Source organism: Zalophus californianus, chromosome 4, assembly GCF_009762305.2.
Source record: "Zalophus californianus isolate mZalCal1 chromosome 4, mZalCal1.pri.v2, whole genome shotgun sequence".
In the NCBI taxonomy this organism is placed as follows: Eukaryota; Metazoa; Chordata; class Mammalia; order Carnivora; family Otariidae; genus Zalophus; species Zalophus californianus.
The window spans coordinates 78,183,341-78,209,413 of record NC_045598.1 but is presented as its reverse complement, the minus strand read 5'-3'; the positions used below and the strand labels follow the sequence as shown (position 1 = coordinate 78,209,413).

The 26,073-nt window shown below is 36.0% G+C and overlaps 1 protein-coding gene across 5 annotated transcripts in view; it reads right to left on the bottom strand.

The window, feature by feature from the left end:
• The window catches only part of MTF2 (metal response element binding transcription factor 2), a 57,391-nt gene that overhangs the window by 17,836 nt on the left and 13,482 nt on the right, over positions 1 to 26,073 (bottom strand). For 4 of the 5 annotated variants that reach the window (XR_003523384.1, XM_027613759.1, XM_027613766.1 and 1 more), the window contains exons 2-7: positions 8,230 to 8,428; positions 8,031 to 8,112; positions 3,731 to 3,826; positions 3,398 to 3,498; positions 2,862 to 3,010; positions 464 to 559 (exon numbers count right to left, since the gene is read on the bottom strand). Coding sequence is in view for 4 of the 5 variants with exons in the window: in XM_027613759.1 (XP_027469560.1) it covers positions 464 to 559; positions 2,862 to 3,010; positions 3,398 to 3,498; positions 3,731 to 3,826; positions 8,031 to 8,112; positions 8,230 to 8,428 (723 nt within the window). In the remaining variant the exon portion in view is untranslated. The remainder of the gene's footprint in view (positions 1 to 463; positions 560 to 2,861; positions 3,011 to 3,397; positions 3,499 to 3,730; positions 3,827 to 8,030; positions 8,113 to 8,229; positions 8,429 to 26,073) is intronic. The other variant, XM_027613774.1, reaches the window with a different exon arrangement.

Here is a 26,073-nt window from a genome sequence, read left to right as displayed (position 1 = left end):
AGTGCTCTTTCATTTTCCTTCCTAGAGCTCTCTGCTATTCCACATTCTCCTTATCCAAAAACCACATTAGGTCTGCTTCTGTAAATTTTTTAGATCGGTGAAGGTATAAATTTTGTATCAAGGTTCTGTGGCCTTTGCCAATTTTCTGTCACAGGATCCCTGAGGTTTTTTAAAGGAAGGTAACAATGGGAATAGTTTAGAGCATTGTGGGGCAATAGGAGCAAATATAATCACTGATTAAACACTTAATACTGTTCTGAAATAACATCTAAAAGCACAAAAATTTTGTGTATTTTAAAATTATGCATAATTTAAGTCTATCATTCAATATTTTCCCTCTTAAATGACTCCTTCACAAATCATTGTTGTAATTACATTTAGAAATCTGAAACTGCAAACATAACTACAGTATAAAAGCTAAAAATATATATATCAATTGGTAAAGTTCAAGTATCCTTCTCACCTGTCTCCAAACAGCATTGGCTTTTGAAGGCATTGCACACAAGCCTCATGAAACCACTGCTTACATTTGCAGCATTGTAGCATCTTTAAATACCAGCTATAAGAAAAAAAGTTAAGATTAAAATTACTACCTTTTGAGGTAAAGTTTTAAAAACAAAGCAAAACAAAACCAAGTGGCATTATACAAAATAGTCATGATTACATTATGACATTTCTGCTATATTTAACATGAAATTCTTTCTTTCCCAAAAAGGTTACTGAGGATTTCATCCCTCCTTCCTTATTCACAAGAACTTATGAAGCCTGGTTCCTAGACCAGTAAAGAATCTCTGTCAAAGAACAAACCCAGGATTTTTTTTCACATCAACTCTCTACAACCCCTAATGGAGATTAGTTTCAGAGGTTACTGATGTGTACAGCTGTTCGCCCAATATACCCAATAGTCACAGGCAGCTTTGTATCTTCACAGTGTTTCCATTATTCTTTTCCATTATAATGGAAAGGAATGTAGAATAGCAACTTTATATATAAATTTGGTGAACCTAAGTATAAATCTAATCAAAGACTCTACCAGATATAAAGGCTTTGTGACAGGTTTTGTTCTTTTTCCAATAGCTGAAGAAGCTAAAACTGAATCTCTACCTAAGGATATCCTCTCTTTTCAGCTGGTACATGGTTCTGATATACTGATATCCTTATTTGCCACCCAAATAATGCCTTTTCTTCCAATAATTATTTTGCTCAAAAAGTAAGTCCCCCATTAACTGTAAGCCATATGTAGGCAAAGGCAAGAAGACCAATATTAAGTAAGGTTATTCATTCATCAAAAGACTAATTAATACTAATTATGTTCCAGGTACTTAGCTAGGTCCTCTGCTAAAGTTAGAGTGGCTAACAATATCAAACACAGTTCACGTGGTCATGGTACTTAAAGAACAATGAATGATCCACTTCATAAAATGTCTATGATGGTTTCTACCTGTTTTGAGTAATACTTTAAACCAAATGCTAGGTATAAATGAGTAAAAGATCATTCTCTATGCTTATTCACTGTATCTCTTTTATAAGTGAAAAAGAAACTAGACAAATGTTTCTTAAATCTGCAGGTGACCAAAAACTAAGAATTGTTATAAAAATGTTAAATCACAAATAAAAAATTCCATTAAGAATTAGAGATTAGGGAGAACGAAGAACTAAACATTCATCTATATATTTATTTATGTTTCATCACTGAACAACTTATGTCCCAGTCATGGTAAACTTTACATTTTCTGTACATGCATTTGAACAGATACTATGTTAATGACAATGACTGTCATTTAATGACATTTAATGACAATGACTAACCCAGCATTCTAAACAGTACCCTTGTCAGGGTGCCTGGGTGGCTCAGTCGGTTAAGCGTCTGCCTTTGGCTCAGGTCATGATCTCAGGGTCCTTGGACTGAGCCCCGAGTCTGGCTCCCCACTCGCCAGGAAGTCTGCTTATCCCTCTCCCTTTGCCCACCCCCCACTCATGCGCTCTCTCTCTCTCAAATAAATAAATAAAATCTTTAAAAAATAAACAGCACCCTTGTCTTAAGAGAAACACTGAGTCTGAGAGGAAGAAGGACACAAGAAAACAATAATTACAATTTAAAGAGTGAAATACGATTCACCAGCATTTTTTTAAATGTACTACAAATACATGATTTACAACTTGGCTTAATATGAGCTTATACCAAAAAAAAAAAAAAGAATAAGAGGTATTAGTTGACCACCACAAACCCAAAATGAGCAAAAAAAATATAAGAGGACAACCTAAGAGAAGTAATAAATAGAATCTTTCCTTGCAACAACAGAAGCATAATGTTCTGAACTCTAATAGCCCAATTATATTCTGTGAGACTACTCCTGGAATTTTCTAATTTTCTAATCATAACACCGTATTTCAAGAGTAACTTTCAAAACCTAGAGCGCAACAAAGACAGAGGTTAGAAGTCATGTCACAAAGAATGTTTGATGATAATGGAGATTTTAACCTGGAAAAAAACACTACACTATTGGTGTGAGTCATGGGAGTGAGAAATATGATTGCTAGATGGAAATATTTTAAGAGTTACCTTCAAAGAGAGATAAAATGTATCTGTTTAGTTCCAAAAAGCAAAACTAAGACCAGTGATCGGAAGTTAAAGGTAAATTTCTAACCATTCTTGGTTAGAACTCAGATTCACTTATTTAGCTAACATCTAACGATACAGATGAATATAACTACGATCTCTAAATTTTCTCCCCTAATTTTCTTTATTGACACTTTCATGCATTTACAATTCACTATCAATCCCACACCACAATCAGTAACAAAAATAAAGAAGATAATATAAACAAAAATCACATACAGGGCATGAAATAACTACTTACTCTCCAGGGCCTCCACAATAGCAATAACATTGCTGGACATTGGTTTTATGACCTGCATCCCATTCAAGGTCTGCCACACTATAGGGTAATGTCTGCTTCATGACTTGCAATGCTTTGGCATTTGGTCCTTTCTTAAGCGCACCACCCCTCTATATTAGAGGGAAAAAGTTATTTAAACGAATGAAGGATAAAATTTTAAATACAATTCTTTAACATAAAAATGCTTCTGAAAGTTCTGAAGAAATCTCCACTCTAAATTTCTTACCATATCACAAACTGTTTGACTAATAATAATCTTTATTTTGTTGTCTTTCAAATTATTGCCCCAATTCCAAGACCACTCACTATCAGAAAATAAGTGCAAGGACAGCTCCAAGTCACTTTAAGCATCATTATCAAACAATAAGCCTCACCTCTTTCTACCCAGCATTGATTGTTCATTTCAGTCACATAAACTTTCAACGTACACAATCATTACGTTGAGAGTGCCTTACAAATTCCATTTAGGGCTTTAGCCCAAAACACTTAAAAGATACCTTTGTTGTTGTTGCAAAAACACACTGTCGACAGAGCCATTTTTCATCTGAATCAATCACACTGGAATCAATATGAGGTGTGTGACACAACTGATGATATCCTTAATATCAAAAAAAGCATAAAGCAAATTCTATTTTATTAATAAATACTGCAACACAATTTCAAGAAGGCATTTTAGTATTCTCCTACATTAATATATTTACAATTGATGAATAAATTTATAACAGCTTCAAGTTACCAATGTAAAGTATTTTTAATCATTAATCTTCAATAGGAGCATTAAGTATGTAATAAAACTTATCAAAACATTGATAAAGGAAATCAATGTTTACCTTGGCCACACTTATCACATATAACCATTTCATTGGGAGCTTCTGAATACTCTTCTTGACATATTGTACAGACCATTTCCCCACTTCCAGTGGCTCCTAAAATGTTTAAAATATACATTAAAAGATAGTCATAATAAAGCAGAATTTCATATACCAAACTACTTTTTTGACTCTGTGGGTAGCCCATATTGGCAATGTTTATTCACTAAATTATAATGATTTCTTCTCAAGACAAAGTACTACCCACAAAATGCTATCTCTATGCACCCTGTGTCCCTCCCATCTAACATTGCTACTCCCCTGGAGGGCAAGGAAATGCAATCTTTTGTGAACACTTGAACTACTCTCCAGAACACACATCTACCTATATACATGTATCCACTCACCCTATACTCTCTACCATCATAAGACTAAAGAAAAAGGGCAAAGAAGGTATGTCAATGACTTCTTTCTTTCTACATTTCTTTTTATTCATTGACTTATGAAAGAAGCTGAACCCCAATTATTTAATCTCCAGCTTCAGAAATCTGGAAATACGCTGTCCAATAAAGTCTCCTAACAAAATCTCAGTGCAACAAACGTTAAGGTGTTCCACAGTTATTAATTATATTTTTTACCTTAATAGGTAAATTATTTCTTCTTTAGGCATTTTTACTCTAAAAACAATTTTATTCCATAAAATTAAGAATATGATTTTAACACTCTAACATCATTATTCCCAATATTCTCTTCTCCTCAATTTCACAAACTACATGGTATATTCATATGCCAACAATAATAAAAAGGTAGGTACTATTCTGTGCTATCAGCGAAGTATTGTTAGGTTCTTGACATATATTATTTTGTTTAATTCTACAACTTATTACATAAGTATCTTATTATTATAGAGAAGAACTGAGGTCAGAAAGATAAAGTAACTAACCCAAGGACCCTCAGAAAGTATCAAGGCTAGGATTCGAATTCAGATATGCCAGAGTCCATATTCTCTCCACTCTGAGATCTTTCCTTCATCTATATTTTGTAATATTTTTTCTATCAAAAGTATTGCTCACACTATATTCAAAATTATAATTTCTAATAGCTGCATAATATTCTATCCAGTAGAAATAACCAATCTTACTTTATTACCCTTCTACTCTAGGTACGTAAGTTACCAAATTTTTTGTTTGTTCATTTTTTGCATTTTTCCTTGTTTATTTTGGTCTCTTGTCCGCTCTCCCTACCTCTCCCAGGCTTTGTTTACTTCCTTGTACACTTGGAAGGAAATGGCCCGCATAGCTTCTGAGTTTACGGCTCCAGTCAGGAGAGCAACCAGATCGAGCCTGGCACCTCTCAGTCCAAATCAGCAATTCCCTGAAAAAGGACTGACGGCCCCGGGTTTTATCTTATATATATCAAATTTTTTGTTATTGTTAAAATAAAACTACAGTAAATATTTTCCACCTAACATTTTCACTTTTGAATTATTTCTTTTGAATAAATTGCTAGAACTGAGTATGCAGTATCGATTAAAGAATATAAAACATTAATGCAACTATTAAAGTAATATCCAAAATAAAAACTATTTTCACAGAAACCTTATTAGGTGTTAAAATTTAAAATCCTTCTAAATATATTTGTCTTAACCTATCTCCCTTTTATAATGCACATGTCTTTGATTACTAATATGACTCTCTCTACATAAGTTTATTTACATAAACTTTTAAAATAATCTTATTAGGGACGCCTGGGTGGCTCAGTCATTAAGCGTCTGCCTTAGGCTCAGGTCATGATCCCAGGGTCCTGGGATCAAGCCCCCCATTGGGCTCCCTTCTCAGCAGGGAGCCTGCTTCTCCCTCTGCTTCTCCCTCTCCTGCTCCCCCTGCTTGTGCTCTGTCAAATAAATAAATAAAATCTTAAAAAAATAAACAAATAGGGGCGCCTAGGCGGCTCAGTCGTTAAGCGTCTGCCTTCAGCTCAGGTCATGATCCCAGGGTCCTGGGATCGAGCCCCACATCAGGCTCCCTGCTCAGCGGGAAAGCCTGCTTCTCCTTCTACCTGCCGTTCCCCCTGCTTTGCGCTCTCTCTCTGACAAATAAACAAATAAAATCTTAAAAAAATAATCTTATTAAATGGGTGAAATTAGTCCAATTTATTAAGTTATTATGATATATATATATTGTTAGCAGGTTTCTTATAGAAAGAAAATTACTGAAGCTACTCTCCACACTGAAATCTGCCATTAATGCAGTATTCAGTTTCACTTCCTCATTCTATAGCAACTCCAATTACATGTGCGCTATTTTCTGGGTGCTATAAAGAGTAAAATAGGGGTGCCTGGATGGTGCAGTCAGTTAGACATAGGACTCTTGGTTTCAGCTCATGTCATGATCTCAGGATCATGGGATCAAGCTCTGCATCGGGCTCTGCACTCAGTGCAGAGTCTCCTTGAGTTTCTCTCTCCCTCTCCCCCTTCCCCCCCATGCGTGTGCACACACTTTCTCTCTCTCTCCCACTCTCTCAAATAAATAAATCTTTTTTAAAAAAGAGTTAAATAGCCAAGGAGCAATTCTTTTTTCAATTCTAAGGATAATAAAAAAAGCCAGTGAGCAAAAACAATCACACACCACTAAACTGATAATACTGGGTGGAACACATGTTGGACAGTACCCTTCACTTTCACAACTTTCTATATGTATGACTGGCTTTCTTCTTCCTGTCTGCAAGGAAGGAAGGAATGGATTGGGGGTGGGGGGGAGACAGACAAATAAATGTGTATTTAACCTGCAAGAACCCTGAAAAGTTGAAAGGGACTCATAACTAATAGGGGAACAGAAGCAGTATAACATGTTTCAGTCCTACCACAAAGACAGACCCATGTTTACAAACTAAGAAAAAAAGATAATTCTGTATGCAGGGTAACAAAATCTGCTCAATATAACTACTGTTGGAGATGTCCGATCCTTCTCCTATCCCTTTTCTCACTGACTCCTCAATTTCAGATTCAAAACGTAATTTCAGAACTTTAAACTGATCAATCCCAAGAATTATAAAAAGTTTCTCTTGAAAGACATTTTACCAGAGTAAGAGCTAAGCCCTGAGTATCAACTATGTACATGGTAATTAGAACATTTAATTCTTTTACCAAAACTTTCTTATTCTTTAAAAAAGATTAAGAGTGAAATCAAGAAATAGAACACACAGTAGTAACCTACCATAGAGTTCCACTTGGGATTCAAATTAAAAACCCAATCACTAAATACTTTAGAAAGGTATCCACCCTGGGGCACCTGGGTGGCTCAGATGGTTAAGTGTCTGCCTTCGGCTCAGGTCACGATCCCAAGGTCCTGGAATCAAGTCCCACGTCAGGCTCCTGGCTCAGCAGGGAGCCTGCTTCTCCCTCTCCCTCTGCCTCTCTCCCTGCTCATGCTTTCTCTATCTTTGTGTCTCAAATGAATAAATAAAATCTTAAAAAAAAAAAAAGGTAACCACCCTTTAGGGAAAGAAAATTTACATCTCCTTTCTAGGAGATAGGAAACACAGGTCTTAGTGCAGGCCTATTAACTCAATTAAAAAAAAAAAAGGCAGGGCTTTGGTGTGCAGCTAAAATACTCAGATTTTTAATACTCATAATTTATAAATCACTTTTCATGAGAGAAATACCTAGAACAACACCTTTATTTAGCAGATTCAAAGGGCATACAGCAATTATAGAAATTATTACAATAAAATAGGAAGCATTACAAAAAACATACCTATAACAATACCTGTATACACTTTCATTGGCATACAAATATAGTCTCATTTTCCCATCTAAACATTAAAACCCCTAATCAAATGGTCATTTCAAATCATTCTTATTAATGAATACTTCTAATACTCTAAACCTGTTTAACATGTCTTAATTTCCCCCAAGTCATCTGGCAAATAGTATGTCCTCAATAAATACTAGCTCCCTACATTACTTTTACTAATATAAGCAGGTAACAGTTAAGTTGAAGCCCAAAATGTTACCCAGATTAGTGGCTAAAAACTTTTCTTCAAAGTTATTATTAGATGGGCCGTAACAATAGTTCATAGATGTGCACCACTGATGCATCTGTTCTTTAGTCTATCTCTACTCTAACAAGAATAATTCCTGTTCTTTCAGGGTCTATGATGTAGATTATAACTCCTTGAGGACTATGAAGAATACATTTCCTCAAAAGTGATTCTGAGTTACCTTAATATACTATACTCAACAAAAAATACTAGAAAGTGACAGGCTAAAGAAAATCAAATTTTACTGTAAATCATGTTCAAGAGAAATAGTAGCACCTGCCTGTTTGAATGTCCTTCCAGAGAACCCAGGATTTAGAACTGTCTTCAAATATGATGAAGCAGCTCTGTTTCAATATGTTTATCTGAAATACAGAGGAATATTTATAGTGATTTCTTTGTAAGTCAAAAACATGAAGTTAAATTCAAAATTATTAAAAGTTTACTGCACAAAACAGCAAAGATATATAAAGGTAACCTGCCTTTTTGATAGTTCCAAGATAAAACAAGCCATCTGACCATCTAGCTAGGACATCCTGACCCTCTTCAAATTTACATGCTGGCTTTTTGACTTTATGTCCATCCTGTAAAGACAGCTTGGTCAAGGATGTTGGGGTCTTTTGGTTTCGACGTAAAGGAGACCGCTTGTGGACCAGTGAATTACCTGCCCCTGTAGAGTCTCTGTTTAGGAAATAAAAGACCATATATAAGATTAACTTACTTATAGAGCTTATTTATATACCAATGATATGTTTTATATATTAATCAAAAATTTTGATTTATTAAAAACCTTAAATTGGGAGGAAATATAATAGGTACCTCAAATCACAAATACTCCCTAGGAATAAATAACTTTAAAAAGAAAATGACAGGTGTTCTCAAAATTCATTCAGTGCCTACCCTTACCGAGACAAGGATTCAACAATCACTCTAAGATCACACATATTCAGGGCAGCTATTATCAAAATAACAGCTCTAAGTTGAAGTGGGTCATGAGCAAAGGATGCCTTAAATCTCATGACTGGGTTTAGATAAACTAAAAGAAGTTACATGGCACAATTTCATAAGCACATGAAAAGGAATAAAAATGATTATGCCGCATGTAGTGAAACCACACTAACCGGTGACTTTGGGGTAGTTGGGTATATTCAACTCATTGGAAGAGTAGTCCTGACCTCCTTACAGGGAACCACTACTGAATTAAGTCTTGTTTATTGATGGGAATGTGTCCTAAGTCCCTCAAATATAAAGACTAGTTTAAAAAAATTAAGAACCACCAATTTCACAAAATCATACTCAAATGAGAGGTATAACATCATTAATTTTTTTAGGCAAAAGACCCCAAAATTATGTATTCCAAAATTCATTATAATTTGTATATTAGTAATTCCATAAACAACATAGCATAACCACAGCATAACTATCAACTTTTCCTCAAAAGTAACAAAGCACTGTTTAGTTTCATTTTCTTAACTTAGATGCTTTACTAATTAAACATACAACAATGTATAAAACTAGACAGACAATAATTCAAAAGTAGATAGTATAAAAGTTAAATAAAAATAAAACAAGTGAGGAAGAAAAAAGTTTCAATACCTAGGAACTGGGACTAGCTAATTTCAATACCTAAGAATACACAAACCCTAGGAAATTCTGTCATGAGCTTCAACATGAATGAACCTTGAAGACATTATGCTAAGCAAAAGGAGTCACACAAAAAAGAATAAACATTATATAATTCCACTTATATAATGTAACTAGAGTATCAAATTCATAGAGACAGAGAGCAGAATGGTGGTTGCCTAGGGCCAGGAGGAGGTCTGCATGCAGAGTTAGTGTTTAAGGGGTAGTAGGGTTTCAGTTTGAAAGATACACTACATTTTTTTTCTTCAAGTTTTTAAATTCCAGGTAGTTAAAAAATAAAATAAAATAAATTCTACTTAGTTAACACACAGTGTAATATTAGTTTCACGTGCAGAATTTAGTGATTCATCACTTACATACAACACCCACTTCACAAGTGCCCTATCATTGATTTAACCCACCCCTCTACCTACCTACCCTCCAGTAATGAAAGACATACTACATTTTAAAGATATCCAAAGGAATAATGATCGATATCTTCCCAAATTTGCTGCAAACCATTAATCTACACATCCAAGAAGCTCAACAAACTCCAAGTAGGACAAATGGCAAAGTGACCTATACCCAGAGTTACCACAGTAAAAATGCTGAAAGAGAGAAAAAGAACTCATCACGTACAAGGAAACTCCAGTAAGATTAACTTCTCATCAGAAACAACGAAGGCCAGAAGGCAGCAAGATCCTACATTCAAAGTGCTGAAAGAAAAAACTGTCAACCTAGAATCTTATACCCAGCAAAATTGCCTTTCAAAAATGAAAGCAAAATAAAGATAATCTAGGACAAACAAAACTGACAGAAATGTTGCTAGCAGAGCCACCTTACAAGAAATAACTAAAGGAAGTTCTTAATAAGGTTGAAAGCCAGTAAATCAAAGTAGAAATACAAATCAACACACCAAAAAAAAAAAAACACAGAGCACTGGTAAAGGTAATTAATTATAAAAGACAGTATAAATGCATATTTCTTCTAACTCAAATATATGAACAATATGTGTATAATTGATTATAAGGCCTTTAACATATTTGACAATAACAGCACAAAGGCGGTGGTGGGGAAAAAAATTGTATTAAAGTAAAGAAATGACACCAGCTAGTTATATCAACCCATAGGAACAAATGAAGAAAACCAAAAATGGTAAATAAGAAAGTAAATGTAAGTGAAGTATGTCACTTCAAGGAAATATCTGCCAAATATCCATGTTAGTCACTGTTTCAAGTAAAAATGGTATTCCATGAAAAAGCTGCTACTTCAGCTGACAACTCAAATAATGACATAAATATCCTATCTATACTTCCTATTTCATCACACATGACATTAAAAATCTAAAACTCAGGGGCGCATGCGTGGCTCAGTCAAGCATCTGCCTTCAGCTCAGGTCATGATCTTGGCGTGCTGGGATGGAGCACCGCGTCGGGCTCCCTACTCAGGAGGGAGGCTGCTTCTCCCTCTGCCCCTCCCCCTGTTCGTGTTCTCTCTCTCAAATAAATAAATTTTTTAAAAATATATAAACTCAAAGTTAAAGTTTAGTAAAAACAATTTTTACTGAAAAAAGTTTCACATCAGGAATATTCTTAAGTAAAATAGGGCTTTCTGTGTATGCGTGCATTTTGGTGGGTTCTGGGGTTTTTTTTGGTTTTTGTTTTTTTACTGTGTGTACTCAACAATGAAGAATACTGCCTTGTTTCTTGCTAAGGCGCACAGCAGTTTGACCACTGTTTTCATGCCATTTGTACAGACACAATGAGAAAGGCAAATAACATCTAAGTATTATGAAAATAATTTTGACCTTTCAGACTCCTGCCAGGATCCATGGATCACACTGTGAGAACCATGCTCCAAATAAAGGAATATATGTTGCCATATATCTAAATAAAGGGAATGTGTCTGCCATAGACAGCTGTAAGGAAAAGGCATTTAGTATGATAAGGGGTTAAAAGTCTGACAAGACAAGTGCCAGAGAGAAGTAAAAATGGAGGATGAATCTACCATTAATTTTACCAACAGGAGTGCTCAAGGCTAGGCTGAGAACCTTCTTTCTCCAGACACAAAAACAATTTAATGCTTTCATCACAATATTGAAATGATTCTAGCAGCAAGCACTTTCTGGAAAACTATAAATCCAGGGGTCACTTGAGGGATTTTGCTTTCCTTAAAGAAACTAACCAAAGCCTGAACAACATAATTAATTATACATGAAAGATGACTTCAACAGAATGCCAAGGTGGCTACTGGGACCTAGAATCTTCCAATTCCAGACTGGTAAATGTACAAAAATCAAAACTGCAACCATTCCCAGATTGGTTTTGTATGTTGTGCTATTGCTTCAACAAATTTTTTTTCACGATGGTCTCCCACCTTACTCTCTTAAAATGTTGTAAGGATCTTTGAGGAAAAAGAAAACTAAAATTCCCCTGATCCCTCATGCTCCCTGCTCCCTTCCACCACTCCTATTTCTTTCCTCCCATTCACAGCCAAACCTTTGGAGGAAATTTATACACTCTTAACTCTCTCTCTACTATAGTCTTCCCCATTTTTCAGCCCACTGCAACACACATCACCATTCCCTCACCCAAACACTCCACCAAAAACAGGGAATGTGTCTGTCTTACTCTTCACAGTTGTATCCTCAATACTCTGCCTAAGGCATGATACATAAAAGGCAGAAAGGTCATATGGAATTTATAAAGTTCAAGCTCAATTCAAGAAAAATCTATATTTAAAGAGTTAAATGATTTCTAAAAATGACTGCATGCACAAATAATCTGTTTTGTTCTGAATAAACAATAGAATCTAATTCACATACAACAAATACACACCAATCTTTTATTCACATAAACATGAACATAAATCATATATAAAACTGCATTAATAAACAGGTATTTATAAAGTCTTATTCATTTAAAATTTTCTGCCCAAACTTACAAAAAATAAAGAAAATGACCAATGATAGCATAACTCAAACATAACCAAGATAAACTCTGTACATTTATCCCCCACAAGGTAATTTCTCCCATTACTGTCACTGATTACTTCCCTCCTCTCTAGAATGTGACCTTTATTAGAAGCCAAATTAGTTTTTCTAATTTTAGAATTTATTATTTCCCTTCTGATTAAAGGTAACCATAAGAGTAAAATAAATAATACAGAAAGAGTGAAAAGTGAAAATTCCCCATGCTACTTTCTCCCACAAAAGAACTGTTAATCTCCTGACTTTTCTTATGTATATACCACATACACAGACATAATTCATACAAATGTTTTAATTTAAAGAGTGGAAATTACATATACTCTTCTATAACTTTCCTCACACAATAATTTACCTTGGACAATGTAATATTCATCTATATAAGTATAAAACAAAAGTATGTAAGATAATTTTTTCTTCAAATGCTAAGCTACTCTCCAACTACTATCCAACTGAGGAACATTTAGTATGTTTCCATTGTTTTACTATTACAAGCAATATAAACCTCATCCTTTCTTTTATTTTTTTAAGTATTCCTGCTACTACACAAGAAAAATTCAGAGAATAATTACTACAACAAAGAATATACACATTTTTCTTTTTTGCTGTAGAAAATTACAAACATGCAAACTAAACAAGCATAACAAACTATTCACCATCCAGGTATTATCATCTCATGACCAATACTATTTCATTTAAACACCCCATTCCCCAACCTACATTATGTATATATTTTAAGTGACAATGTCAAATGAATCTTAAAAAAGTAATATCACTGACACTACCAGAACAGCACTTGAAGGCCCATTCCTTCACCAATAGTATTTATCCTTTTGCTACTTGACAATACATACACACACACACACACACACAAAATATTTCTATCTACAGTTCTATTATTATTAGAGAAGGATTTTTTCCATAGGTTTGTTAATTTGTATGTCTTCTGGAAACAGCAGATATTCTCTGCCTTTTTTTTTAAACTAAAATGTTCATCTTTTTCATAATGACTTAAGAGCACTTTATATAGTATGAATAATAACACTTTGTTATACATGCTGGAAATACTTCTTCCAGCTCATACACTATAAAAGTGCCATGACAAAGACTTTTTGATAGGGGGATCAGTACTTGTGGGTGTTCAGTTGACTCTGGTCAGTAACTACAAAGCTGTATGTCTCATCTTGCATCCAGGCTGCCTTGCCTTTTTAAGAAGTCAGACCAGAGAAAATTTAAACAGAAAACCAAAACAAATAAAGGAGTTGGTTTGCATGCCCCTTTTTTAAGCTGTGTACTCCCAACCTCTGTTGTTGGGTTATGTAACGTGCTCATGTTCTTCCTAACGCCCAATCTCTAGTCCACAACTTTTCATTTTACATAATGTTAAGAGTGTCTGTAATATTGTTGCTTCTCCCAACCGAGTTAAAGTTAAATTTCACTCTATTTGGCAGATAACCTTTAGTGTATAAATTCAGTGCAGTTCCAATTAATTGAAGCAGGAGTTTTTTAGGTCAAACGTTTTATAAAATTTGTAAAAAAAACAAAACAAAACAAAACAAACAACCCCACTAAACTAAACTAAAAATCCATAGAATAGTTAAGTCAACTTCTAAAAGAAGAACAAAGAAGGAGGGGAAGACTCGCCCTACCAAATACTATGACACATTCTAGAGAAAAACTATTCCATACAGGTAAAGAACAGACAATAAGATTATTACAACAGAATAGGTATCTCCAACAAAACAGTTTTATTTAAGGCAAGTGGATATATGACAAAAGTAGCACCACAAATCAGTACAGAAAGGACATATTATTTAGTAAATAGTACTGGGGAAAATGATTCACTTAAATGGAGGAGAAGCTGTCCTCCTAATTCACAATACACAAAAAGGTGAATTATAGGGGCGCCTGGGTGGCTCGGTTAAGCAACTGCCTTCAGCTCAGGTCATGATCCTGGAGTCCCAGGATCAAGTCCCACATCAGGTTCCCCACTCAGTGGGGAGTCTGCTTCTCCCTCTGACCCTCTCCCCTCTCATGCTCTCTCTCACTCTCTCTCAAATAAATAAATAAAATCTTTAAAAAAAAAAGGCGAATTATAGATGGATTAAAGACATTAAAATAAATGTAAAACTTGAAACATAACTAGAAAATATAGAATATTGTTATGACAACTGATGAATTATTGAACTCTACATCTGAAACTAATGATGTACTATATGTTGGCTAATTGAATTAAAAAAAAAAAAGATGCTTTCTACACAGAAAAAGAATGTTGTTATCATCTTAGAAGCAGAGCGTACATACAAAATGTAAAAATCCTGCAAATGTGTTGTTGAAAGCAGAACGAAATTTATAGCACAATTATCATTTATGCAAACTGAAAACATACATATATAATACCATATATTTTACAAGGACATATATTAAGTATTTTCAAGTGGGTATGTTAAGACAATTGGTAAGTGAGAATAGAGATCTGACTGAGAATTGGGGAAACTGGACATGTCCTGACCAGAGACTTGTGATGATGTAGTATACTTTTTTCTGTTACTAAGATCTGACTCAATTACATCAACTCCTCATACCATACAATACAGATTAACAAAATAGCAAGAATCAAGTCATATTTCCATAATGGCCACAACCATGATCACTATTTGCTATCTGCTTTTACTATTTGACAACACACATATAAAGAATATTTCTATCTAAAAATAATATTTCTATCTATAATACTACTACTTAGAGAAGCATTTTTTTCTTCACTGCTACTGATATCCATCTTAAGAGAGATAGCCTGGAAAAAGTTTCCTCCCTTGAAACCAAATGGAAGACCAGGAGTTCAAGCTACTTCTTTCTTGGTTTACTACTCCCACAATAAATAAGACCCTAATTCAGGAACTTGGGAATTAGATGCATAATTCAAATAGTGTGGTCCTTTTTCTTCTCCAATTTATTCCCCCAGCTAACAAGAAAACTATCTGATTATTACATGGAAGACCATAGTCAATTTCATCTGTCTGCAACAATCTCTGAGGACTACTATGAGGCCAATATTAAAAAACATGGGTTGAGGACTTGATATAGTATAATTTCTCAATAAATTAAATATTTCTTCTGCCAGAAGAAATATGAAGAAATTCACTCTCAGTTTAATTATTTTTCCTTCAATAAATTTAATGAGTATCTGTTCTAGGCCTGGTGAATAAGAGAGTCAAGATCCCTCTCTTCAGAGCCCAAGATTTTGATAGGGAAGAATCAGCTAGACCTTCCTTCTTAAGGCTCCTTTCCTGATTCAACCCCACCCACCAAATTCAGGTTAAATGCTCTCTAGTGTGCGCTAGTTCTCCCATCAATATTCTTCTAACACTCTATTCTATTTGCCTACTTACTTATCTTCATCTACTCCCCACTCCCTAAACAGTTTGTATTCTGAGGGGGAAAATGATTGTCCCATTTTGTTTACTGCTCCTTCCCCAGAACCTAGCCTAGTGCCCAGAATGTATTAGGAACACAATAAATAATCAGTAAATTACCAGTAATAACTGGTAATTAAAGGCAATCTCTAAAGAGCCAAATGCCACTACCCCAACATAGGACTCATCTTCCCAGTAGGAACTTTCATCCCTCTGCTGCTGAGTTTCCCTTCTCCTCTCTGACAACCCAATCAGCCACGACTGATCCACCACAACCATGTCTCTAAGTACCCCTGCCACTACTCTTCCAACCCATGAAGTTCCACTTGGCAGTAAAGGAAGGAAAACCTAGTCTCACTTTGCACTGCCACCCCCCACTGGAGCACTCCTCTCACTGATTCACCCCAGTCCAAAAAAATCAAACGAGTATGCAACCACAGGAAATGACAGGCACTGCTGTGAATGAGAAGAAAATATCGATTCTGCTGCTATCTTAACCTTTTATCTGCCTCAGGTCCCAACCAATCTCATCTCTTGAAAAGTAAAAGCTGCCATTTATCCCAGGCTCCTTCCCACAATTTCTTCCCTTCTCTGGGAAAAGTAGTACATGTGTGGGTGAATCACATGTGAATGACAATGGAACCTAACAACAGTGCCACTTTTGCTGGAATCTTTCACAAAGATATAGTTAAATTCATGAGGCCATGCAGGGCCAAAGTAGGGCCCAGGTACAAGCAGAAGGCAATCTACTGAAGCTTGGGCCCGCATTAAAGCTATGAGGAAAGAATTCTCTTTTCTCTCTCGCAGAAGGTATAAGTAAAATGAAGCTTGGGGCTGGTTGAATTCTTCCTGGTTGAGGTTTCCTTGAAAGTAGAACATCAAAGGGGACGAGGGTCAGACCAAGAGAACAGAAATCATAAAGCAGGCAGCTTGATGGCTCTACTCTAATTCTTAGTTTTAGAAATTATAAAAACATAACAATGCATACTTTTAAAAATTCAAGTAGATAGAAAGGTTTAAAACAAAATGCAATAGTTGCCCACCCATCCCTTCCCACATCCCAATCCTGCTCTCCAGAGGCTGGTGCTAATCTTAACTCTTTCAGCTATTTATTCTGGGAGGTACCTCCATAGTTCTAAATCATGTGCACATTTCTCTTTTTAATCGATCTATTTCACATCTGACTTATAAAAAATCATAACTAACAATTCCCAACCTCTACAATCTTATTGAACTAATTTCATTAAATCAATACTGTTTTTTAGCTAATTAAACCTGTAAATATGGGGTGCCTGAGTGGCTCAGTCATTAGGCATCTGCCTTCAGCTCAGGTCATGATCCCAGGGTCCTGGGATTGAGCCCCCGCATCGGGCTCCCTGCTCCATGGGGAGCCTGCTTCTCCCTCTCCCACTCCCCCTGCTTGTGTTCCCTCTCTAGCTGTGTCTCTCTGTGTCAAATAAATAAAATCTTTTTTAAAAAAACCTGTAAATATTAATCACTGCAAAGCTAAATGGCACATTCTCATTAAACAATCTTTCTTATTAAACTTTTTATTTTTCCTGTAATTGCTTATTAATGTGTTCCTTTATTTCCTCTGTTTCAAACTGTCAAGAATACGGCGCCTGGGTGGCTCAGTCAGTTAAGCATCTGCCTTCAGCAGTCTTGATCTCAGGTCCTGGGATCAAGGCGCACGTCAGGCTCCCTGCTCAGCAGGGAATCTGCTTCTCCTTCTCCCTCTGCCCCTCTCTCTGCTCAAGCTCTCTCTGTCTCTCCCTCTCTCAAACAAGTAAGTAAAACCTTTAAATTGTCAAGAATAATTCCAAACCTTTCTTTCCTCTACAGGTAACTCTTACTTCTAGAGCTCTCCAAGTTCCTGCACCACTCTGCACTGATTACTCTCTAGGCCTTATCATCTTCAAAGCTTCTCTTATCACTCTATTTTCTTGATTGCATACTCTTTTGCTGTAGAAAGGGCTTGCAATTAAAGGATGTATACACGTACATTTTTAAAAGATTTAATTTTAGCGAAAGCGAGCAGGTGAGAGCAAGTGCAGGGGGCTGGGAGTGCAGAGAGAAAGGGCGAGACAGTCTTAAGCAGACTCCGCACTGAGTGTGTAGCCTGATAGGGGGCTCAATCCCACAACCCTGAGCTCATGACCTGAGTTGACACCAACAGTCAGACACTTAACCAACTGTGTCATCCAGGAACCTCCACAGGTAAATTTTCTGAGCCTTTATGTATCTCAATCCTAAACTCACAAAGGACTGTTTCCTGGATACAGAATTTGATGTTGAAAATATTTTCCTTAAGAAGTTTGATGATATTCCTATTTATCCCATTTAACATTCAGCATCAATGACAAAAAATCTAATACTCCAGTAGAAGTATTTATTAAGAAATGAATAAATCACAGATAAAAGGTACAGAATAGGGAATACAGTCAATGATATTGTAATAGCAGTGTACAGCAACAGCTACACTTGTGGTGAGCAGAGCATAATGTATGAAGTTGTGGAATCGCTGCTGTACACCCAAAACTAATGTAATGTTGTGTGTCAACTATAGGTCAATAAAAAAAAAAAACCCATAAAACCATAAAATAAAATCAGAAATGAAAAAGGAGACATTAAAACTGATACCACAGAAATACAAAGGATTACTATAAATATTATAAACCAATAAACTGGACAACCTAAAAGAAATAAATTCCTAGAAACACACAACCTACCAAAACTGAATCGTGAAGAAACAGAAAATCTAAACATACCAATTATCAGTAAGGAGATTAAATCAGTAATCAAAAAACTCCCAAAAAAACAAAAGTCCAAAACCAGACATCTTCACTGGTGAATCCTACCAAACATTCAAAGAATCTTCTCAAACTCTTCCAAAAAACAGAAAAAAGAGAACACTTCCAAACTCATTTACGAGATCAGTATTACCCTGATACTAAAACCAGAAAGGGATGCTACAACAAAAGAAATTTACAGGGTAATATTCTTGATCAACACTGATGCAAAAATCCTCAACAAAATATTAGTAAGCTGAATTCAAAAATACTTCGAAAGAATCATACACCATGATTATGTGGGATTGATTTCACAGATACAAGATGCTTCAACATCCATGAAAGTCAATGTGATACACCACATTAACAAAGAGGACAAAAATCATATGATCACCACAACAGATGCCAAAAAAGCATTTGACAAAAGTCAACATTCATTTATAATAAAACTCTCACAAAGTGAGTATAGAGGGAACACACTTCAACATAATAAAGACCATATATGACAAACCCACAGCTAACATCATACTCAGCAGTGAAAAGTTGAAAACTTTTCCTCTAAGATCAGAAACAAGACAAGGATGCCCTCTTTCACCCATCTTCTTCAACATAGTATTGGAAGCAATAGCTGCAGCAATCAGCCCAAAGAAAGAAATGGAATTCAAATTAGAAAGGAAGAAGTAACCCGTCACTATTTGCAGATGACATGATATTATACATAGAAAATCCCTAGGACTCCACCAAAAAACTGTTAGGACTAATAAGCGAATTCAGTAAACGTGCAGGATACAAAGTTAATATATGAAAATCTGTTGTATTTCTATACACTAATAATAAACTATCAGAAAGAAAAACTAACAATTCCATTTACAATTGCACCAAAAAAAAAAATTCCTAGGAATAAATTTAACCAAAGAGATGAAGTATCTGTGCACTAAGACTGTAACGCTCAATGAAAGCAAATGAAGAAGACACAAATAAATATAGTTCATACCCATGGACCGGAAGAATAATGCTAAAATGTCCATACTACCCAAAGCAATCTACATACACATTCAAATACAACCCCATCAAAATCCTAATGGCATTCTTCACAGAAAAAGAACAATCCTAGGGGCACCTGGGTGGCTCAGTCAATAAGTATCTGCCTTCGGCTTAGGTCATGATCCCAGGGTCCTGGGATCGAGCCCCGCATCAGGCTTCCTGCAGAGCAGGTTCTTCTCTCTTCTCCCTCTCCCATTCCCCCCGCTTGTGTTCCCTCTCTCATTGTGTCTCTGTCAAATAAATAAATAAAACATTTTAAAAAAAAAGAACAATCCTAAAACTTGTTTGGAACCACAAAAAGCCAGAATAGCCAAAGCAATCTTGAGAACAAGAAGAACAAAGTTAGACATTACACTTCCTGATTTCAAACTGTATTACAAAACTATAGTAATCAAAACAATATGGTACTGGCATAAAAAGAGACACATACATCAATGGACCAAAACAGAGCTCAGAAATAAATCCACAAATATTTTGTCAACTAATTTAAGACAAAGGAACTAAGAATGTATCACTGGGGAAAGATGGTCTCTTCAATAAATGGTATTGGGAAAAACGGGACAACCATATGAAAAAGAATGGATTTGGACCACTATCTTATACCATTCACAAAAATTAACTTAAAAATAGATTAAAGATATGAACATAACACCTGAAACCATAAAACTTCTAGAAGAAACCACATGCAGTAAGCTCCTTGATACCAGTCTTGGTGATGATTTTTTTTGGATGTGACACCAAAAGCAAAGGCAACAAAAGCAAAAATAAACAAGTGGAACTATATCAAAACTAAGCTTCTGCACAGCAAAGGAAACCATCAACAAAATGAAAAGGTGACCTACTGAATGGGAGAAAATATTTTCAAATCATGTGTTTAGTAAGGGGTTAATAACCAAAATATGGGGGTGCCTGGGTGGCTCAGTAGGTTCAGTGTCTGCCTTCGGCTCAGGTCATGATTCCAGGATCCTGAGATTGAGCCCTACATCGGGCTCTCTGCTCAGCAGAAAGCCTGCTTCTCCCTGTCCCTCTGCCCCTCTCCCCTGCTGAACCTCTCTCTCAAACAAATAAAATCTTTTTTAAAAGTGTTAAAAAATTCATACAACTCAATAACACAACAAAAAAAATCTGATTAAGAAATGAGCAGAACATCTGAACTGACATTTCTCCAAAGATATACAGATGGCCAACAGGTACATAAAAAGATGCTCAACATCACTAATAATCACAGAAATGCAAATCAAAACCACAATGAGCTATCACTTTACACCTGTCAAAATGACTATTATCAAAAACACAAGAAATAACAAGCATTGGCAAGGATGTGGAGAAAAGGGAACTTTTGTGTACTGTTGCTGGGAATTTAAATTGGTACAGCCACTATGGAAAACAGTATGGAGGTTCCTCAAAAAATTAAGAACAGAACTACCATACAGGGGCGCCTGGGTGGCTCAGTCGGTTAAGTGTCCGCCCTCAGCTCAGGTCATGATCCCAGGGTCCTGGGATCGAGCCCCGCATCGGGTGCCTTGATCAGCGGGGAGCCTGCTTCTTCCTCTCCTGTTGCCACTCCCCCTGCTTGTGCTCTTTCACTGTCAAATAAACAGTCTCTCTCAAAAAAAAAAAAAAAAAAAAGAACTACCACACACAATCCAACAATTCCACTTCTGAGTATTTATCCAAAGAAAACAAAAACACTAACTAGAGATATATATATCCCCACGCTTACTGTAGCATTATTTACAACAACCGAGATATGGAAACAACCTAGGTGACCATCAATGGATAAATAAAGACAATTTAGTGTGTGTGTGTGTCTATACATACTCACACAAAATGGAATATTATTTAGCCATAAAAAAGAATACAATCTTGCCATCTGTGACAACATGGATGGACTCTGAGGGCATAATGCTAGGTGAAATAAGTCAGAAAAAGACAAATACTGTACAATCTCACTTATACGTGGAATCTAATAAAACTACAACAAAAAAAACCAAAGCTCACAGATAGAGAAAACCAATGGGCGGTTGCCAGAGGTGAGGAATGGGAATGGGTTAAATGGGTGAAAGGAAAAATACAAACTTATAAAATAAATAAGTCTCAGGGATGTAATGTACACCATAGTGACTATAGTTAGTCATACTGTATTGCATATTTGAAAGTTGCTAAGAGTAAAATTTTTTTTAAGATTTTATTTATTCATTTGACAGAGAGAGAGATAGCAAAGAGCAGGAAAGCAAGCAGGGGGAGTGGGAAAGGGAGAAGCAGGCTTCCGGCTGAGCAGGGAGCCTGATGTGGGGCTCGATCCCAGGACCCTGGGATCATGACCTGAGCCGAAGGCAGACGCTTAACGACTGAGCCACCCAGGTGCACCCACTAAGAGTAAATCTTAAAAGTTCTTATCGCAAGGGAAAAAAATTTATAACTACGTATGGTGACAGATGTTAACTAAACTCACAGTGGTGATTATTTTGCAATTTATACAAATATTGAATCATTACACTGTATACCTGAAACTAAATTATGTTATGTGTCAACTATAGCTCAATTTTAAAAAGGAACAAAAAAAGGCACTGTAGTGAATACAGGGTCACATCAGGGATTGAAATAAGAAAAATCCTAGATGTCATTTTTATTTCATCAGTTGGATGTAAAACGTGGAGTACAGATCCTCGGGGGCGGGAGAGAAGACAACAGTTAATAAATTAAATATCCATCTCATGTTGGGGGGGAGGAGAGAAGTAAAAGAAAAATAAAAAAAAATCAATGAAAGAAAAGCATACAACAGAGAAAACCAATGGCACAAAACTTGGTCCATTGAAAAGAATAAAACTGCAAATATCTGGGGAACACTAATCAGGAAATCTAGGAAGTTGTTGGAAAAAAAGATGCACAGCTCAGAAAGAAAATCAGGTCTGGAAGTAAAGACTTGAAGTCAGGAAAATAGTGATGGTATTTGGAGCCCTGGATAGAAATGAGAAGGGAAATGTGATGAGAAGTTTAATAAAAGAGCAAAATGAAGATTCTCTGCTCCTTCTCATGCTAAAACAAAAAGAAAAACCTTAAAATACACTCCATCTTCAATCATACTAGAGTATACATGAAACTCCAAAGCACAATATTTGAAAATGGAAAGCAGCTGAAAGAATAATAAACACTTGTAAAATGGGGAAGAAGATTAAACTTAAACCCAGCAGAAAAAAATGATGAGAAGCAACCCATTTGTCCCACAGAACCCCAAAAGACTGAAGAATTGGCGGCACCAAACTCAAAGACAGACGTCAGGTGAGCTCGAAAAATAGAGTAATGTGGAAGTCTGTATAAAAGGACAGTTGGATCCCTAGTCACATCTTCTATCTATGCTATTTGTATATCCTATCAGGAGATGGAAAGTTTATTCATTCAAAGAACTGAATCAAAGGAAACAAACACAAAGCACAGAGAGAAGAGTAGCTGAAGGGCCTACTGAAAATGGGGTAAGTTTTCTTTGTAAATACATTCAAGCCAATACACGAAAAAGAAATGAATAAATTTTAAAAAATCATTTTTCAACACCTAATGAATAAATGGATCTAGGTATTGAGTACCAGTGGCTTCTAAAAGCATAAGAGAAACAACCACTGTATGCCTCTTAGTGGGAGGATACACAACTATGAAGTAGTCATGCCAAAAAAAAAGAAAAAAGCAATCTGGAATAACAAGCTTCTACATCTAGCCACCGATTTATAGAAAATGCAGAGAAATTATTTTCAACTGCACAATGGGGATGCAACTGGCAAAATCCAAGCTGGGAAATTTATATGTCAAATGACCTGGTTTCTTCCACAAATAATCTGCACCCAAAAAAAAGGTTGGAGGGAGTAACAAAGATTTAAAACATGTAATTTTAAAAGATGCTCAACATCCCTAATCAGGGAAATGCAAATCAAAACCACAATGAGATATAATCTTAACATCTGTTAAAATGGCTAAAATCAAAAAAACAAGAAATAACAAGTGTTGGGGAGGATGTGGAGAAAAGGAGCCCTCGTGTGCTGTTGGTAGGAACATAAACTGGTACAGCCACTGTGGAAACAGTATGCCTGTTCCTCAAAAAATTGAGAGAAATACCTTATGATCCAGTAATTCCACTACTGAGTATTTACTTAAAGAAAGCAAAAATACTAATTCAAAGATATACGTGTCCCTATGTTTACTGCAGCATTATTTATAATAGCAAGATATGGAAGCAACCCAAGTCCATCAATAAATGAATCAATAAATATGTGGTATATATATATATACACAATGGAATATTACACAGCCATAAAAAAGTTGAGATTGTGCCATCTGAGACAACATGGATGGACCCCCAGGGTATTTTTGCTAAATGAAATAAGTCAGACAAAAAAAGACCATATGATTTCACTCATACGTGGGAAGGAAAGGGAAAGGGAAAGGGAATAGGAAAAGGAGGAAGGGAAGAAGAATCAGACCTGTGCGTCTGGGGGTACTCGGTTGGTTAAGCCTCCAACTTCTGATTTTGGCTCAGGTCATGGTATCAGGGGTGTGAGACTGAGTCCTGCCTCCAGCTCCACAGTGTGTGTGGAGCCTGCTTAAGATTCTCTCTTTCCCAGGGTGCCTGGGTGGCTCAGTTGGTTAAGTGTCCGACTCTTGGTTTTGGCTCAGTTCATAATCTCAGGATCCTGAGATCGAGCCCCACATCTGGCTCCGTGCTCAGCACGGAGTCTGCTGGAAATTCTCTCCCTCTCCTTCTCCCTCCCCACCCCTTCTCTTATCCCCACAAACGAAAAAAAAGAAAGGAATCAGACCTATTAATACAGAGAAAAAACTGACAGTTGCCAGAGGGGAAGGGTGGGGGTTGGGCAAAATGGGTAAAGGGAAGTGGGAGATACAGGCTTCCAGTTAAGGAATAAATAAGTCATGGGAATAAAAGGCACAGCATAAGGACTACTACAGTCAATGATATTGTAATTGCAATACATCGGGACAGACAGTAGCTACACTTGTGGTAAACATACCATAATGTATAAACTTGTGTTACCACAAGTCTATGAAGTTTTATCACCCAAACACTCTCTCTTTGGGCCTAACAGAAGATACCAAAGAGAGGAAGTAAACCAAAAAGGCAGACATGAGGGGCACCTGGGTGGCTCAGTTGGTTAAGCATCTGCCTTCAGCTCAGGTCATGATCTTGGTGTCCTGGGATCAAGCCCCGAGTCTCTGCTCAGTGGAGAGTCTGCTTCCCCCTCTGTGCTCTCCCTCTCTCTCTCTCTCTCAAATAAATATATAAAATCTTAAAAAAAAAAAAAAAGGCAGACATGAAATGCAAAGGAATCAACAGGGGAGATACAAAGGAATTCCCAGGGTGACTATGAAGTCGAGCCCCAAGACTAAATCTATGCAGTTAAGTCTAGAGAGCAAGTCCAGATTAGAGAACTCCAGAAGAGCTCCAGGAGAGTATCTCTAAGAAAAATAAATGTAACTGATAAATTATAGGACAGATGGACAGTGTAGAAAAGTACACTGCAAGACATTTTACAGAACAGTGGAAAGATGTGTGAAGATTTCAATGTTCAAAGAAAACTAAGCACATCCTATTTTTTTAATAAGGCAAATTTTAAATCCAGTTGTGTAAGAAAGAAATGTAACCCCAGAAATAATAGCTAAAACAGCTAACAAATGTTTAGCACCGTTCTAAGAATTCTGCATGTAATAATAACTCATTTAACCCTCACCCATTATTTTGCCATATCAATATTCTCTCAATATATTGTTTATATAATCATACCAAGGAAATTTTTTATATAAGCGTATTAAAAGAAGAGAAGAAGGTATCAGAGAAATTCCTCATCTAACATTATTGAAAAAAAGTCCAAAATTGATGAAACAACACAATGTTTACTCAGAAATATAAAGAAACAGCTAAGAGTTAAAAAGCAGTTGCCTCTAAGAAAAATAGAGGGAACATATAAAAAAAAAACCCACATCTTTTTAGAATTTTATAACTAGAGCTTAAGGTTTCACACTCTTAGAAAGCACTATTTTAATTTAAAAAAAAATTACTTACTAAGTAAATACCAAGTAAACTAGGGGGCTTTTTCACAGAACTACCTTGGAAGCTTTGATATGTTAAGACAAACTTTATAGTTTTTCCCTAACATTAGATGACAAGCAAGAAACTAGTTTTAAGGCAGTGGTCCTCAAGTAACCAAGTCCACAGACCCGTGCCAATCTAAAGGTAAAGTAAGAAAAACAAGGACAATATATTGAGTTAAAATTAAACAACTCAAGCTATTCCATACTTTGAGAGCACACCCTTCATATACTCTTAATACCTTTTCTTTAGTGAAATGAAGGTAGTAAGTGGCAGTTTTTAAAAACATTCTTACTGGGCGCCTGGGTGGCTTAGTCAGTTAAGTGTCTGCCTTCGGCTCAGGTTATGATCCAGGGCCCTGGAATCAAGCCCCA